Below are 15,818 nucleotides of genomic sequence, written 5' to 3' on the forward strand. Positions count from 1 at the left end.
AGGGAAATGTGCCAAACACAGTTTAGAGAAAATTTTTACTCCATAAATGAGACACTGTTGGTTAACAAGCTTTGCAGATTGCAGCATCGTTCAATAGCAATCACCTGGTCCATCATCCTTGTCTAAAAACAGTGACTTGCCCTCAATCATTTTTAAATTGTAGTTACTAACAGGTAGTTTAAAAAAATTCCTGAAATAAAGTACTTGGGTACTTGGAGTCTCCTAGATAAGCCTCTTGGATTAAAATAATTAACGCACAGTATTACTTTTAGCAAGCATGCGGTATTACTTGTAGTAAGCATTCAGTTTATTAGAAAGGCAAGCCTTTCTAATAAGTGGGGTGCTTACATTGTATGCATCATAGAACACACACAGCCTACCTCCAGCAGCTCCTTCACATCCCAAGCATCCTCACGGTCATCTAGAGGACTTTTTGCCATGTTATAGTGTCTTTCCCCGGAACGTACAGGTTGCGACTCATTGTGAACAATAATCTAGATTCAAAAGATATATAAATAATTTAAGTAATTTAGTTCAGATGCCTCAGCAAGCAATTTTTTTGATACACACACTGCTTTCTCCTTATAATTCAGAAAATTAGGTCAGAATTCTGCTTATGCTGTGCACCTAATAAGCATGCCGTTAAATGGAATCAGTGCAGAATGCACCTTAAACTTACTGTAAGTTGAACATCCTAGTTATAGGCAGAAAATTTTGACTATAAATGGGGGGGGGGTATGGAAAGCTGCCCAGAAATTCCAGTAAACCAGAAGTTGATGCAACTTTGTATAATTAAGCATATCAAGCAAAAAATTGCGATTTACATCGTTCGTGTGTACCATCAGAACTGGATTTCTCTTGATGAAGAATTTTATCAATGACACTCTAGCCTGCTCTTCTGTACTACTATTGACTATGTTTTCATAAGGTCCATTGCATTCAATGGTGTGCGTACACACACACACACACACACACACAAATAAACTGTGATCAAATCTGAACATTATCTGAAGAGTATTTTCTAAATACCTGATCTATCTGTATGCCATAATCTTTGAAGTCTGCATTATCCCACGATGTATTTCGATAGATGTCATCTACTCTGTCTATTAATTCAATCTAGGCACAGAAAAGGGAGAAGTTATTCAAGTCCAGTCTCTTGTCAGTAGATTCTGAAACATATTTTAACACTTGAAAAGAAAAGAAAAACCCAAGGGAAGCTTTCAAGGAGCTTTGAAAGAGGTTTCCAAAGTTCTGTACAAGGGGTGGGGAATCTGTGGCACAGATTGATACAATTCCCATCATTCCTGGTCATTGGCTATGCTGGCGGGGGCTGATGGGAGTCGGAGACCAACAATATCTGGAGCGAGCCAGGTTCTCCACCTCTGATTTAGTAGGCAATGCTGCCAATGTTGTTGGTTTAGGGTGGGGGTGGGGGGGAGAGAGGAAGAGGGTAAAATTAAGCAACATGTGCAACCACCATGACCGCTTCCTTTCAGAATACACATTGTTATATTTTAAACTGCTGTTCAGCATTTGGAGAGCCCTTCAGGGTAAAACACACTATATAAGACAGTGGGAGGAAACAGCAAATCAAATTGGATCAACAGTATCCCCAAGTAACAAGATACACAAACTCTAAGCGTAAGAGAGCCTGTTTTATGCATTGTGACTTGCAGTTATTTCTATTGGTCATAGTTTAGTAGTTATTTATTGCAATTATTAAGAGTGATTTTCGATTTAATTATTATTTGCTGATGTTTTGAGAGTTTAATTGTATTATGTACTATTATAATAGATTATTGATTATTGCTTTTATTCCATATACAGCGGTGCCTCAGGTTATTAACTTAATTTGTTCTGGAGGTCTGTTCTTAACCTGAAACTGTTCTTAACCTGAGGTACCACTTTAGCTAATGGGGCCTCCCTCTGCAGCCGTGCCACCACCAAGTGATTTCTGTTCTCATCCTGAAGCAAAGTTCTTAACCCGAGGTACTATTTCTGGGTTAGCGGAGTCTGTAACCTGAAGCGTCTGTAACCCGAGGTACCACTAAGTTGTTCCATTTTAAAGTTATGCTTCATTGTGACTTTTTGTATTGGATCAGATTATTATACGGTGTGTGTTCCTTGTTGCATATTTTGTTGCTGCAAACCGCCTTGTGCATAGTAATATAGAAAGGCGGTGTACAAATTAAAAGTGAAATGAAATTATTGCACTCTACCCCAAATCAGGCTTTACACAAACACACCCATATCCATAAAATAATACTTAAACATACTCTTCTTATGTCTAACAGTGACATTCTATTAGCTTTCTAACTACAACAGAGGTTTTTTTGACATATTTCATCAAGGAATCAAGAGCAGACAGTAACACTTACCAAATAGTTAATTGTAGTGCTTTCCTCCCCACGGCCCATGTTCTTAAAGAAGCGATAATCTGCCACCACCAATATCCTGCAGGTGTTCTTCAAGGGGTCTGGGGTGGCTCTTTTTCTTCGAGGGACATCTGCTATTGTGACAATTAAAGAGATACCAAGTTGCTGTCACCATTTAAGACCTGTTTATTGAGTTGAATTGAGTACAGTGGTGCCTCGGGTTAAGTACTTACCGTAATTCATTCTGGAGGTCCGTACTTAACCTGAAACTGTTCTTAACCTGAAGCACCACTTCAGCTAATGGGGCCTCCTGCTGCTGCCGCGCCACCACCAAGTGATTTCTGTTCTCATCCTGAAGCAAAGTTCTTAACCTGAAGCACTATTTCTGGGTTAGCGGAGTCTGTAACCTGAAGCGTATGTAACCCGAGGTACCACTGTATTACATTAACAGATTATCTTTAAAACCTGTGCCGTATACAAAGTAATTATTTAGCTTCAGTGTTGTAGAAAACAAGGAAACACATAAATCAAATATAGGGCAATATCACAAAGCACTTCTGTGGAACCTAGGGCCCTGTTAGAATTTTCAGGAGACATACTGTGTCTTTGAGATTATTTACATTTTTTAAACATGTTGAAAATATCCAAATGTAAGAGGATAAATTTCAATTATACATACCTCTGAATGTTTATTTTTATTTTTTAGCGAAACTAAATGACTGTATTAAAACAACTTCCTTGATAATATCAATGTACCATATAACATTACTAAATAAATTTTAATAGGAGAAAGATCTCCTTAACTTATGCTTTCAGGAAATGATTTTATTTGCTGAATCCGGTACGTTGTTCAACATTATTTTTAATTTTTTTTACAAACTAAAGGACTGTGATGTATTTTAAAAAATCAATCACATAACACCATAGCCTGGAAAAGAGCTCTCAGTTCTTAATACACACCAGTATATTTTTAAAGAAGTACTAATTTTTAAATCTCTTTCTTACTGTATCATAAAGAAGTGCAAAGGCAGCAAGTCCATTTATTATTATTCTCATTATTTATTCATTTTTTTCTACGGAAATAATTGCTTTGCTTAAGTGTAAGGAAAAAACTCTCTCCACATCAAAGAGTCAGAATATTCTGGTTTCTCTTCAGATCGTATAAATCTTCAGCCCTAATCGTTTTTATGCCTGTCTTAAATAAAAATTACATACAAGTCTCTTTCAGTGTGCTAGGAAGTATGCATTCTGTCTCTTCGGTGTCCATAAGACTCACTTCACTACATACATTAATGTACAGTGAAAAATTCTAGTTCGATTGCGAAAGATTATTGCAAGCAGTTTAACACTCACCTTTATTTAATTTACTCTCCTTCAGCCCTCCACCCAAAAGCTCCTCCTCCTCTTCCATTTTAACATAGCCACATACTTTTGGGGACTGCAATCGTGAGAAATCCTTGATGTCTTCTGATCTGTAGACCAAAAGTCTTTCATCTTGTGTATTATTGAGAAACCTCCACAAGGGCTACAGGTAGAGAAACAGATGTCTAAGTATGTCTTTCACAGTGTGATCCTATACATGTCTTCTTAGAAGGAAGCTCCCCTGACTTCAATGGGACTTATCCCCAGATATGTGTATATAGGACTGCAGACTAAATAGATTAGTTGACCAAAAGGCCTCAGTTCACCAGCCTTAAGGAACAGCACAGTCAGTACATAAACCAAATGTAAGTTTTGCCTGCATATGTAGTATTTCACATGAGCATCCCAGTCAATATGGCTGTTTCTATCAGTCCACAGAGCCACAGACAGTTGGCAGAAACATTTGACATAGGGTTAAAACGAACAGCAATTCCATCCCTAGAAATATTAAACAACCTGACTGAAAGTTCATATTGTCTGCATCTAGATTCCAATAGAGAGGTGTACCTCAACATTATATTCTTCTTCATCAGTGTTGATCCTCACTGTGAAGTCGTCTTCACCTATGTGTGCTGTAACTTTGGAGTTGCTCTGACCTGAGGAAAAGAGAGAGGAGGAAAGAAAACTTGGGTACGAACCCAGAGCATCAGCTGTAACATTTAACAACCACTTCCTCCTAGTCACAAGCATATCACTTCACATCTAGCCACACTCATTCCATGAATCAAATGACTTCCAACATCTTTTTGTCCTTAAGAAAAACAGTGCATGCACAAATATATTCTAGAGAAGATAGCATTTCAGATCAATTTTTCAAGAATTTATGGTTATTATTTAAACTTCTGAGGTTCTGATTCACACAGATCATCTGCCAACTAGCCCCCAAAGGATTATTTTAAATAGGTATAAACTCATTTACTTCTATGTGACACCATTTGTAAATAGTCTGATTAGTTTCCTTAAAACCAATAACAATGTCCGAAGTTCTCATGATAATATAGAATGCCAGTTCGAGATCTAATTCAACACTTCTTTATGACAATACAAAAATCCAGTAATATTCGCCCCACCCCAACGAAAACAACTTATTATACTCACCTACAACATGTCCTGTGAAAAATTCCTGCCACTGTACTTGATATTCAGTTTCCTTGCCTTGGCCATTCACTATAAGTGCTTGAAAGTTTTTGGGGAAATGGTCCGCAGTTGAAGTTAAGTATAATTTAAAATGCCTGTAAAAGAATTTGCTTCCATTTAATTTTGAGATTTATATCAGCTATATATTTTTAATGTATCCAAACACACTGAGGTATTACATTTGGTGTCCAAATACATTTAATGGCTCCAAATACACTAGGATATTACATTTGGTATCAAGTTGAGCTTGAGAGGTGCTTTGAGTCCCTGAGGCTCAGCACAGCTGTGAGGCCGAACCCTTGCCCCCTTTCCTAGCTCTGAGGCACCTTGAGTCTTTGGACTCAGCCATACAACTGCAACTAAAATGTTTTAAGTGTGTTTTAAGTACAATATACAATGTGACACTAGATAGTGATGGTGAGCCTTATGGAAAATTCAATGTAGTTTTAAAAGCACTTTTTTTTAAAAAAAAAAAGGTTTTTTAAATGTGTGTGTCGATTCTACCTACTGTGTTTGTTCAAGGGGAGTGCTTAATGCTCTAAAATTCATACATAATACAAATTGAACAATTTTGCTTAAATACATTGTATGTGCTGAAGTGGAGAGTAGATTTATAAAAGAGAGCAGTAGCTGCTGATTGTAATGATTCCACACTCTTAGTTCTTTCTTCCTCTTTGAAGATTTGGTGTTCAGAAACCCAAATTACCTCAGCTGCTCCTGTGTATAGCTATTCTACTTTCTCAAAAAAGTCAAATGCATAAGAATTGGTAAACATTCAATAATAAGGGAACGGACACCTTTCTTGGGGCAACTGTACACTACAGAATTCTAATGATAATCTGAATAAATTTGTTGATCTATAGGCCTCCCAACAATGCAAACAAAAGCCAATTACTGAAATTAAAGCAGAACTGAGAAAAAAGCATGCGGAAAAAGAGAAAAAACCACAGAAATCAACAATTTAAAGGGAATCAGTAAGATAATATTAAGTCAAACTTCTCACTAAAGATGCCTCACCTATGCAATGCTGAAAAACTTATGAGTTTCTCTATATGGGATTCTGGTTGCAGGTCTCTTTTTCTTACTGAGTGCTGTTGGATGTTTGACACTGAAAGAATATCATAGTCTGAGAGAACAGATTCCAGATTCTCTGTCGGGAAGAAATAGAAGGCTTAACAAGAGAACAGCTAGAAAAATGTCCTTGTTAGATGTAATAAAAAGACAAGAATCCCCACCACATCAATCAGCCATGGCATGCCTCAAGCTCACACACTCCACTGTCGCTCTACTGCTTTTGCACACATGAAGTAGGAGCTCAGAACTTTAGCTTCCAATTTTAAATGAACCACAGCTCTCCATTATATTTGAATTTGAGGAGCTAAACTTGAGGGATTTTCACTCTATTTCATGAGAAGCAGCAATGATCAAATTGTGGCTTCTGATCCTGGTTCACTACCTAGAGCTTAAGCAATGCACAGTTTCTCAAGTTAAGATGCAATGGGGAACTGTGGTTTGTTGAAAAACAAAGTAAAAGTTTACAAGCACCTCCTTGCAGCCATAAGAGAGGAGAAGGGAAGAGGAAATGGAAATATGTAACCTGAGCCTGAGATTTGCTATGGCTTGTTCATATAGCAGGAAACTGGTTTCCATTTATGTCCAAACAGAGTCATAAAATTTGTTATTTTTTGAATTCCCCTTTCCCACTACTTAAATAGTGAACCATTTCATCATTCCAGTCATCAAGTTCCCCTGGATAAAGCATTAGTCTGAATCAGTGACTCAGAAATATAACTAGAGGTTTCTAATAAGATTCAAATTAATTCTTTAGGCAAGAAAAGTCCTGGTGAGTGTGGATTACTATACTGTAGCATAGAAATAAAACAAAATACATCCACTGAAAAAATGCAGGCAGATAGATAGATAGATGGTTCCACAAAGAGCTGAGGAACCACATTCTAATGCATAGCTTTTATCAATAAAGATGTACTAATTCAACTCTCTCTAGTCTACGCCATCTAACCCACTTTCTTCTCCATTTTTCACAAAGCAAGAATATAACCTACTGTACTAACAAACTGATCATAAACAAGAACAATAAAACCTAAGGCTTGACACTTTGCTGGTGTTCATTGTGGATAGATATTTTCATCGTGAGGGTTAAAAATATGCAAGAAACTTAGAATCAGCCTATTAGCAGAAATGTTCAACTTCTGTTAATCCCCAAAGGTATTTATGCAAATTACATGTTCAAAGATTCCACTTTGGCCACCCACATCATTAATCATCCTTTGCCAAATGTGTTAGTAAGCCTGCCACTGCTTAACTGGCCATCAATCTCTGTATTTAAGCGGCAAATATTAACATCAGAGTTATCCCATTTACACATTGTTCCAATTAGTGTACATAAGTAGTACAGAAGGCAAGTATAGAGCCATCATCAGCCCTCACAGCCACACGTCTTTGTATGCTAAGGTAGATAGTATCTAGTTAGGATCTAGAAGTCTCCAGAAAGGCTGATCTGTGTCAAGAATCTAAGTCCAGGCAATCACCCCAAGTCAAAGTAGTGCACGCTTTCAAAATCCATCTTCCACATGCCTATAGTATCCCAAGACCAATAATATGCCCAAGACTGAAAACCTGATCAAGAAACTACTTGTCATTAATCATAAACTACACTGAGACACATTAATGACTTATTTACATCTGTTCCGAAGAGCAGCAGTATTTAGATCAGTTCAACTGAAAAATCTAACCGTTTCTAACCTTTCCATAACAGTTGGCATTTACAAAAGTAATTGCACATGGCTTTTATAAATGTTTGCTTGTTTAAACCACTAATACGTAAGGCAAACAAACACATTACGTAAATAAATTAAAAATGTGACATTTAAAATCAAATTGTTTCCATTTATTTTCTGTCCATTTCAGGTATAACAACTGCTGATTTATTACTGCAAGCATAACATTTTAATATTATTTTCAAGGGAAGCAGTTATTCTCAGAACTCAACAACTGGACAAAAGGAGAAGGATATACTTTCATAGCTGTCAACTTTTCCCTTTTTTAAAGGGAAATTCCCTTATTCCGAATAGGATTCCTTGCAAGAAAAGGGAAAAGTTGACAGCTATGTACACATTTAGCAGCATATTGAATGCTTTTATTGACACACACATTGACCTCTGTGTTAGCATTTCTTCATATCATTTAATATTTTTAAATGTTTAGATTATACAAAATAATGTCCAAAACTTCACTCCCAGAGAGAAGGTCATGCTAAAGCCTATGGCCAACATGCTAACACTGAGAGTATTCAAATCTGCCACTTACAAGCTCCATCAAAAGTGGTCCCGTCAAGCAGCACCACCTGAGTTTTGCAGATTGCATAGCTCAGCTCTAAATAGTCTGAACACTCATTATTTTATTTATTTGTGGCTTAGGGCACTCGTATCTACAGGACCGCCTCTCCTGGTATGCCCCGCAGAGGACCTCAAGGTCCATGAATAACCATAGTTTAGAGGTCCTGGGCCCTAAGGAAGTCAGACTATCCTCCACCAGGGCCAGGGCTTTTTCAGTGATGGCTCCGACCTGGTGGAATGCTCTGTCCCAGGAGACTAGGGCCCTTCAGGATTTAACCTCCTTCCGTCAGGCCTGTAAGACAGAGCTATTCCGCCTGGCCTTTAATTTGAATTCAGCCTGATCTTTTATTTCCCTTCTCTTCTCTTCCCTCCCCCTCCCCTTTTATGAAGATCACCCACTCTGAGACCTCACAGCTAATTTTCCCCTGGCCTTCTCGCTGGCCCAAGTAGGACCCCAGCTAGCCCTGGGGATTATCTAATTGATTTTTGAATTTCATTGTTCAATTCAATTCAAAATCCTTTATTAGGCATATCACACCTCACATTAACAAACAAACATCATATACAGACTGTATAAAATACGGGCTCAGCGAACACAATTTATCCCAGTCCTATTCTTAACTCCAAGAAATAAATCGATGTACATAAATAATATAATACAACACAGCAACATCACCTACCATTAAAACCACTAAGTCTCTTTATCATGGCCCAATGAATTTCATTGTATTCATGTTTTTATACTGTATTTTATGCTGCTTTTATAATTAAGTGTTTTAAAGTGTTTTAAATTTGTTGTTAGCCGCCCTGAGCCCAGTTTTTGAACCGGGAAGGGCGGGGTATAAATAAAATATTATTATTATTATTATTAAAGATTTCTTACCCATCCTCCAACTTAAGGTCTCAGAGTTGGTTACAACAATACACAAATCTAAAATCAGGGGAAGCCATAAATCAAGCAACAGCATTCCAAATGGAGCAGAGCAGTATAAAACAAGCAAGAGAGGTAGGTCCAGCAAAACAAAATACTTTAACTGTCAAAGGCCAGGGTAAAGAAAATTTAGAGAATGCCCTTGCATTCAAGCAATAGTGCCTGTTTTTCTTGTGTGGAATATTTTCCCCAGGTCTTTTTATTCCAAGCAAGCCCAGAAATAGGTGCTTTAGAAGTCAATGATTTTATTCTCAAGAGAGTTGTGTGGAAACCACATGCCCAAGAAGAATGATGTACACATAACGCAAGTTGTTATACTGGAAGTTATGGCAAAACCAGGAAATGAAACCAGACACTCCACACCCCATTCCAGAGAATTTTTTTAAAGTAATCAGCTACCAGGATTTGCTCCTACAACTGCCTGTCCATTCCTTCCCACAAAATGAGAATACACTCAAGAGCACTAAAAAGATATCGTTCTATTAATATATGTGGCTGCTTTACGCCAAATCGGGTATTTTTTCCACTTAACCCAGCATTGTTTGTCAGCAGCTCTCCCAAGTCTTTGTCAGTCTTCCCCTGCCTTGTGAGACAATGTTTTTCTAAACTAGACTAGGCTTCCTCAAACTTGGCCCTCCAGATGTTTTTGGCCTACAACTCCCATGATCCCTAGCTAGCAGGAGCAGTGTGGTCAGGGATGATGGGAATGGTAGTTTCAAAATATCTGGAGGGCTGAGTTTGAGGAAGCCTGTTCTAAACAGCGCCACCGGTATCAAACTGAGAACTTCTGCATGCAAAGTTAGATGCTCTTCCACAGAGCTAGTGGCACTTCAACATTGCTTCAGTGTATTGCTGCATGTGAATTTAGGAACTACAAGTGTAAAGACAGTACTGACAATAAAGAGAAAAATTGACTGCAACTTCCTTTCCCTGCCCCGAAAACAGAATGAGCATTTTTTTTTTTGTAGGCTGCAATCCAGTGTCACTCCACTCCCCACATGCAGATACAAAATTGAAGCTCTTAGGTGATGAGGAACAGCTGTTTATCACATGGCCACCACTTGCCTCTTACCACAGGAAAAGAGTAGTGCTTCCAATCTTCAGGGGAAGAAAAGAGTGTCATTGTTATACAGCCCAAATGACACCACACACATACAAGGTAACAAGAGAGTAGAGTGAACTCCCAAGGTATACAGATAAGTACAAAACATATTTAAGAAAAGGGGAGGAGTAAAAGAAAAACAACCCCAAAAGCTGTTCTACTTGTGCTGGAGCGAAAGAGCAGGGAGCAAATGCAGTATGAGCCACATTTTGACTGTTATAGCCAAATGAGCATCCTGGCTCTTGATTCTGAGTGCAGGGAGGAGGAGGAAGCAGCAACAAGAGGCAGGAGTGGTGAAGAAGGGAAAGCTGAAATGGAAAGGACAGTGAGAGGTGGGGGAGAAGCAAGGAAGGAAGAACAATTTGGAATATGCATAGGCTTCTTTCTGCAACATTGTTCAGATTTATTCTGCTTTGCATCACTTTCAAACAGCATGCAGCTTTGATACAGTAGCATCTCCAAACTTCTTTGTAAATGCAACAAATGTAAAAATCCCATGCTATATTTAATATAATAGTTAGTTATAATATAATAGGAACACAGAAGAAAGGAAAGCACAGGAAAGGAAGCAGCAACAGAATAAAGAGGAGAATGACAAGAAAGGAAACAGGAGCCAAGCGGGGAGCGGAGATGGAAGCTAGAGACAGAAGTGAGCCTTTACATGCCACATACATACCTGGGGCAGAGTATCTTTAGCACCTTGCCTGTTTGGCAACCATACAGAAATCTGCACCTAGTTTTCCTTCCAGAGCTCCCTGAATCCCCTGCCTAGCTGGGGATCCCCTTGGCTTGGCAGCCTCTAGCCTCCCTGACAATCACCAGGGGTTCAGAAATAGCTATTAGGGGGTAGATTCCTATTTCTCTTTTCCATCTTTCAAAGCAGCTTGGTCTGCTTATTTCCTCAGCCTCACTGATCCATTTTGTTTTGTGTTCACCTCCCCCCCCACACTTCTGCTGCCCTCACTCCCCACCCCAAATCCTTACTATCCCCCTCTCTGCTGCCCCCTCTCCCCACCCCTCAGCTACCACATCATCACCCTAGAGCTAGGAAGTCGCCACACACTGGAGCCAGTTGCCAGTCAAAGGAAATTCTCCTTCCCCTGCTCCTAACAACTCCTTCTCCTCCTTACAAAAGATAACATCCTGGAGAAGGAGAATGCTGGAAGTTCAAATAAGAGCACTCCTGTTAGAGGCAAAGATACATAGCAACCTTTCATGAACAGTACCAGTTGTACCCTCTATTACTCATCCATTCATTCATTTGGGAAGAGGATTATTACAACAACCCTGAATTTCTCATAGGTTATAAATAATCAACTCATCACAGGCCCCAATTTCTACACACAATTCACTCACCATCTGCCATGTGGGATACAAATGCAAGTGATGATTCTAAATTGTACATTATTTAAAACATCAATTGCGTGGCAAGTTCCCGCCCCCCACCAAGAAAATAAAGAGACAAGACACCATAATTTAAGGTTAAATGGGCGAATTAGGCCACAACTTTATAAAGGAATGAGAGGCATTGGCTTAGGCATTGGACCTATCGACTATCCGGCTCCAGCCCATTTGCTGGAGACACGGGGAAGGGTTAACACTGTATCGGGGGAGTCTCCTGCCGAGGCACGTTGGCTAGGAGCTCCCCCGGTCACCGCTCTGGGGCGTGCCTTTGGCCCACACCTCCATAGGCTTCGGACAGGGCCACGCCCCCCCAGAGTCCTTTAACGGACTATCCTTCGCTCACTGGGGGGAGGTGATGGCGTTCCTCCCCCCCCCACATCCTCTTAACCCCTTCCTACCAATGCCTACCGCCAATGCCGAGGAGTTGTGACGAGTTGCTACGAGGTAGGCGAAAAACCAAAGGCTGTAAATTGCCAATTGGGAAAAATTCCTACTATGCCCCTTGCGGTGACAGACCGATGTCCATAGCAAAGTCAGAGACCTACCTAATGCCCACCTAAAGGGAGGGAGGGTGGGAAAACATGGGGGCTAGCCAGCGAAAAGAGGGCGAGCCCCCTCTGCGCCAGCCCTAAATAGGGCAGGCCACGCCCCCCCAGCCAGCCGATTGGCTGGATGGGGGGCAGACGCGGCCGGGATTCCCCTGTTCTCGCGGGGGCTGAAACCAGGGCTGCCACTCTACGCACCACCGCCTGATCCAAGGCTTTCCTAGCCCTATTCATGGCTATCGGGCAACTGCAATCTGTCCAGACCCGCCTCTCCATCAACGAGGCCCAAATAATTGTGACATTCGGGTAAGAGGCCTTAAGCTCCTCAAAGTCACTAAATATGTGCCACTGCAAATCAACTGCCTTTCTGTAAGCCAGGTCATTCTCTCCCAATTGTACAATTGTCATTTATCAACAAGAAATTCTACGTGTATGAAAGTGTGATTATTTATTCACTGAAAATTCTAGGATGGTTTACACTGTTTTCCATAAAAACAAGACATGCCAATTTTACATGCAAGGCTGGATCTTGCCTGAAACCTAGTGGGAAATGATCCCAAAGGTTGGACGCCACTGCAGAGAAAGCCCTTCCTCTGGTTGTCATCTGATAAGTTATGCAGGCTGCAGGACAACCAGGAAGGCCTGCTCTAGTGATCTCATAGAACGGGCAGGCCTATACAGGAAAAGGCATGCTCTTAGGTAACCCAGTCCCAGGTTGTTCAGGGCTTTATATGACAGCAACATCAGTTTCAACTGACCCTGAAGCAAATTGGAAACCAGTGTAATGCTTTAAGCCAGGCGTGTCCAACAGGTAGATCATGGGGTATTCCTGGTAGATCTTTGGCCCCTCAGTGATCTCCTTCACACACCCCCCCAAAAAAATGAAAGCTCCACAACTCTGGCTTTCCCAAAAAAGCTCCACAACTTTGGTTTCCTAAAAAAAGCTTCACAACTGTGTTCCAACCAACGGCAATGGGTAGATCACTGCCAGTTTTTTTTATACTGTGAGTAGATTGCAGTCTATTGGGAGTTGGATATCCCTGCTTTAAGCAATAGGGGTAACATCCTCACAGCTGGTGATCTAGTCAGTAACTACACGCTGTGCCAGTTAAAACTACCAGAACAACCTCAATAAAAGCCCCAATTAGAGCACTTTATTAAAGTTACCAATAGTGAGGTTATCCTGGATGAAGAACTATCATAGCTGGAATATCAGCCAAAGCCAGTAGAGAGCACGTAGCACCACTGTGGCCACTTGGACCTCCAGTGACACATGTGGCTGAACCTTCAGGGGGCGTGTAACCCCATCCAGAACAGGCAATCTGCTCAGTTCCCATACACAGCCACCCCTCCAACAAGAGCTCGGTCTTGTAAGGATTCAGTTTCAAGCTTAAGGGCCTTTATTCTGCCCACCACCCATTCCAGGACCTGGTTCAGGACCTGTATGACCAAATCCAATACAGATATAACAATGAGAGCTTAGCAGTACTATATGCAGCCACAGTTCTTGACTTAGTAATAGTAGTCAAATACAACAACACTTTCTGAGCAGCCCCTTCCTCTGTACAATAACCTTTTCCTCCCACAAAGCACTGAGGCAAACCAGGAACTTCCTCACAGGCTTAACACTACAGTTGCATTCATGCAACATCAGCACTGTGTATCTTTCCTTCCATGCTCCCAGAACAGGGAAGAAGAACATGTGCCCTAGAGAAACATGGTTGGACTACCACTCCCAATGCCCCTAGCCATTGGTCATGCTGGCTCTGGGGGGTTGATGGAAGCTGGCAGTCCAACTGGCATCCAGGCAGCAACTTGTTTCCCCAACCCTGCTCTCTTAGAGCAGGGTTTCCCAAACTTGGGTCCCCAGCTGTTTCCGAACTGCAATTCCCATCATCCCCTGACCGCTGGGTCCTGCTAGCTAGGGATGATGGCAGTCCCCAAAACAGCTGGAGGCCCACGTTTGGGAAACCCTGCTCTAGGGCAATCAGCTTTAAGATTGGCTGGGGTTTTTCCCCTCCCCACCAAACCGAAAGAACTGAGCAGCTTCTCAGTTTGCAGAGTTTCCAAAACCCAGTCACTACACCCACTATATGAATTCAGCAAAGGGGTGGGGGGGAGGGGGGAGGAAAAAAGACTCAGGCTCCAAACCTGGGAGCATGTCCCCACTGAACGAACTGGGGCTTACTTCCGAGTAGGCATGTTCAGAAGTATGCGACCTGCCCACCCCAAAGCCCCACCAAAGACACCTCGGATGCTGGGCTTTCCTTCTCCAGCGCACAGCTTTCGGAGCAGCCACGAAGCGCAGCCTGAGACTCTCCCAGCACAAACCCCGCCAAACACAGCATTTTAAATTTTCTATTAACTGAAGAGAGATAAGGGGAAGAGGGAGGGGAGCAGGTCTGGCTGGCGCCGCCCCCCAAGTTTCCCCCCCCCCCGCACCCTGAAAGTGCCTGGGGGAAAGAAGGGTCTATGGAAGTCCGTCTCTCTTTCTCTCTCAAATAACTCACCGTATCGCGGCGGCCGGTGCCTGCCCCGGTGCTGTGGGGCGGGCCGAGGGGAAGGGGCGGCCGGGTGCCTCAGCGCCCCCAACTCGGGAGCCCCGAAGACCAACAGGAGAAGGAGCAGGGCGGGGAGCGGGAAGGAGGTCGGCGGCGCCTGGCGCCTCATGGCTCTCCTCCTCCTCTAGCAGAAGGGAACCGCGACGGACAAGCCCTTCCGTTCCCTCTTTCTCTCACATAAGTTTCGGTCCTCTCGCCCTCTTTCTTCTCTCAGCAATGCCCAGCTGAGGCCGCCGCCGCCGCCGCCCCGAGTCCGGAAGAACCGCCCGGTCGCCTGGGCCTCCCGCGGAGCATTATGGGCGCGCGAACGCCGGCCGCCATCTTTGTTCCGCTCCGGGAGGCGCTTCGGAGGCCGAGACGCGGCCTTGTCACGCCCTGAAGCGCCGGCGGCGTTTGCGCTCTTCCTTTCCGCGCCGGCCTTGGGGTGCGGGAGAAGAGCCTCTTTAAAAGCTGTGGCGCGGCAGGGAAAAGTCGGCCAGATGCGTGCCTCCCAAGCAGAGGAAGGGGCTGTTTAGGGAAGTTTTGAATATTTAATGCTGTACAGTTTTTAACATTTGATCGGGAGCCGCCCAGAGTGGCTGGGGAAACTCAGCCAGATGGGCGGGGTATAAATAATAAATTACTATTATTATATTATTATTATTCCTTTTTTTTTTCTCAGTACATTTTTATTCAAATTTTTGTAAATAAACAGTTTCTTATAAATGTAATGTACACAAATAAACATGCCAATAAATATTACAATATATATATAGATGTACATATCTTTCATTTACATAGTTTATTATATCCCTTCCCTAAACAAACAAACAAAAAACCTTTGGACTCCCCTCTACCCTTTTGGTAAGTATCAAATAAAAATTCTATAATCACGTACTTTGTTTTTAATCTTATATATTGACTGCTGTTAGCGTTACTCCATCCCCGCTAATATCATCTACAAATTATTTCCAATATATTTCCAATATTTATTCCAATTTTT

At 41.8% G+C, this 15,818-nt stretch overlaps 1 protein-coding gene across 3 annotated transcripts in view; it reads right to left on the reverse strand.

Annotated features, from left to right (window-relative positions):
* Window positions 1-15,179, reverse strand: part of ADAM17 (ADAM metallopeptidase domain 17) — a 58,062-nt gene extending 42,883 nt beyond the window's left edge. The window contains exons 1-8 of one of the 3 annotated variants that reach the window (XR_008329401.1): window positions 14,786-15,178; window positions 5,955-6,087; window positions 4,899-5,032; window positions 4,308-4,396; window positions 3,732-3,903; window positions 2,382-2,512; window positions 1,030-1,119; window positions 381-494 (exon numbers count right to left, since the gene is read on the reverse strand). Coding sequence is in view for 2 of the 3 variants with exons in the window: in XM_053380959.1 (XP_053236934.1) it covers window positions 381-494; window positions 1,030-1,119; window positions 2,382-2,512; window positions 3,732-3,903; window positions 4,308-4,396; window positions 4,899-5,032; window positions 5,955-6,087; window positions 14,786-14,945 (1,023 nt within the window). In the remaining variant the exon portion in view is untranslated. Of the gene's footprint in view, window positions 1-380; window positions 495-1,029; window positions 1,120-2,381; window positions 2,513-3,731; window positions 3,904-4,307; window positions 4,397-4,898; window positions 5,033-5,954; window positions 6,088-14,785 lie in introns of all 3 variants that reach the window. The other 2 variants (XM_053380960.1, XM_053380959.1) reach the window with 2 other exon arrangements.
* Window positions 15,180-15,818: the final 639 nt, after the last annotated feature.

The sequence above is a fragment of the Podarcis raffonei genome, chromosome 3 (genome assembly GCF_027172205.1).
Source record: "Podarcis raffonei isolate rPodRaf1 chromosome 3, rPodRaf1.pri, whole genome shotgun sequence".
NCBI lineage: Eukaryota > Metazoa > Chordata > Lepidosauria > Squamata > Lacertidae > Podarcis > Podarcis raffonei.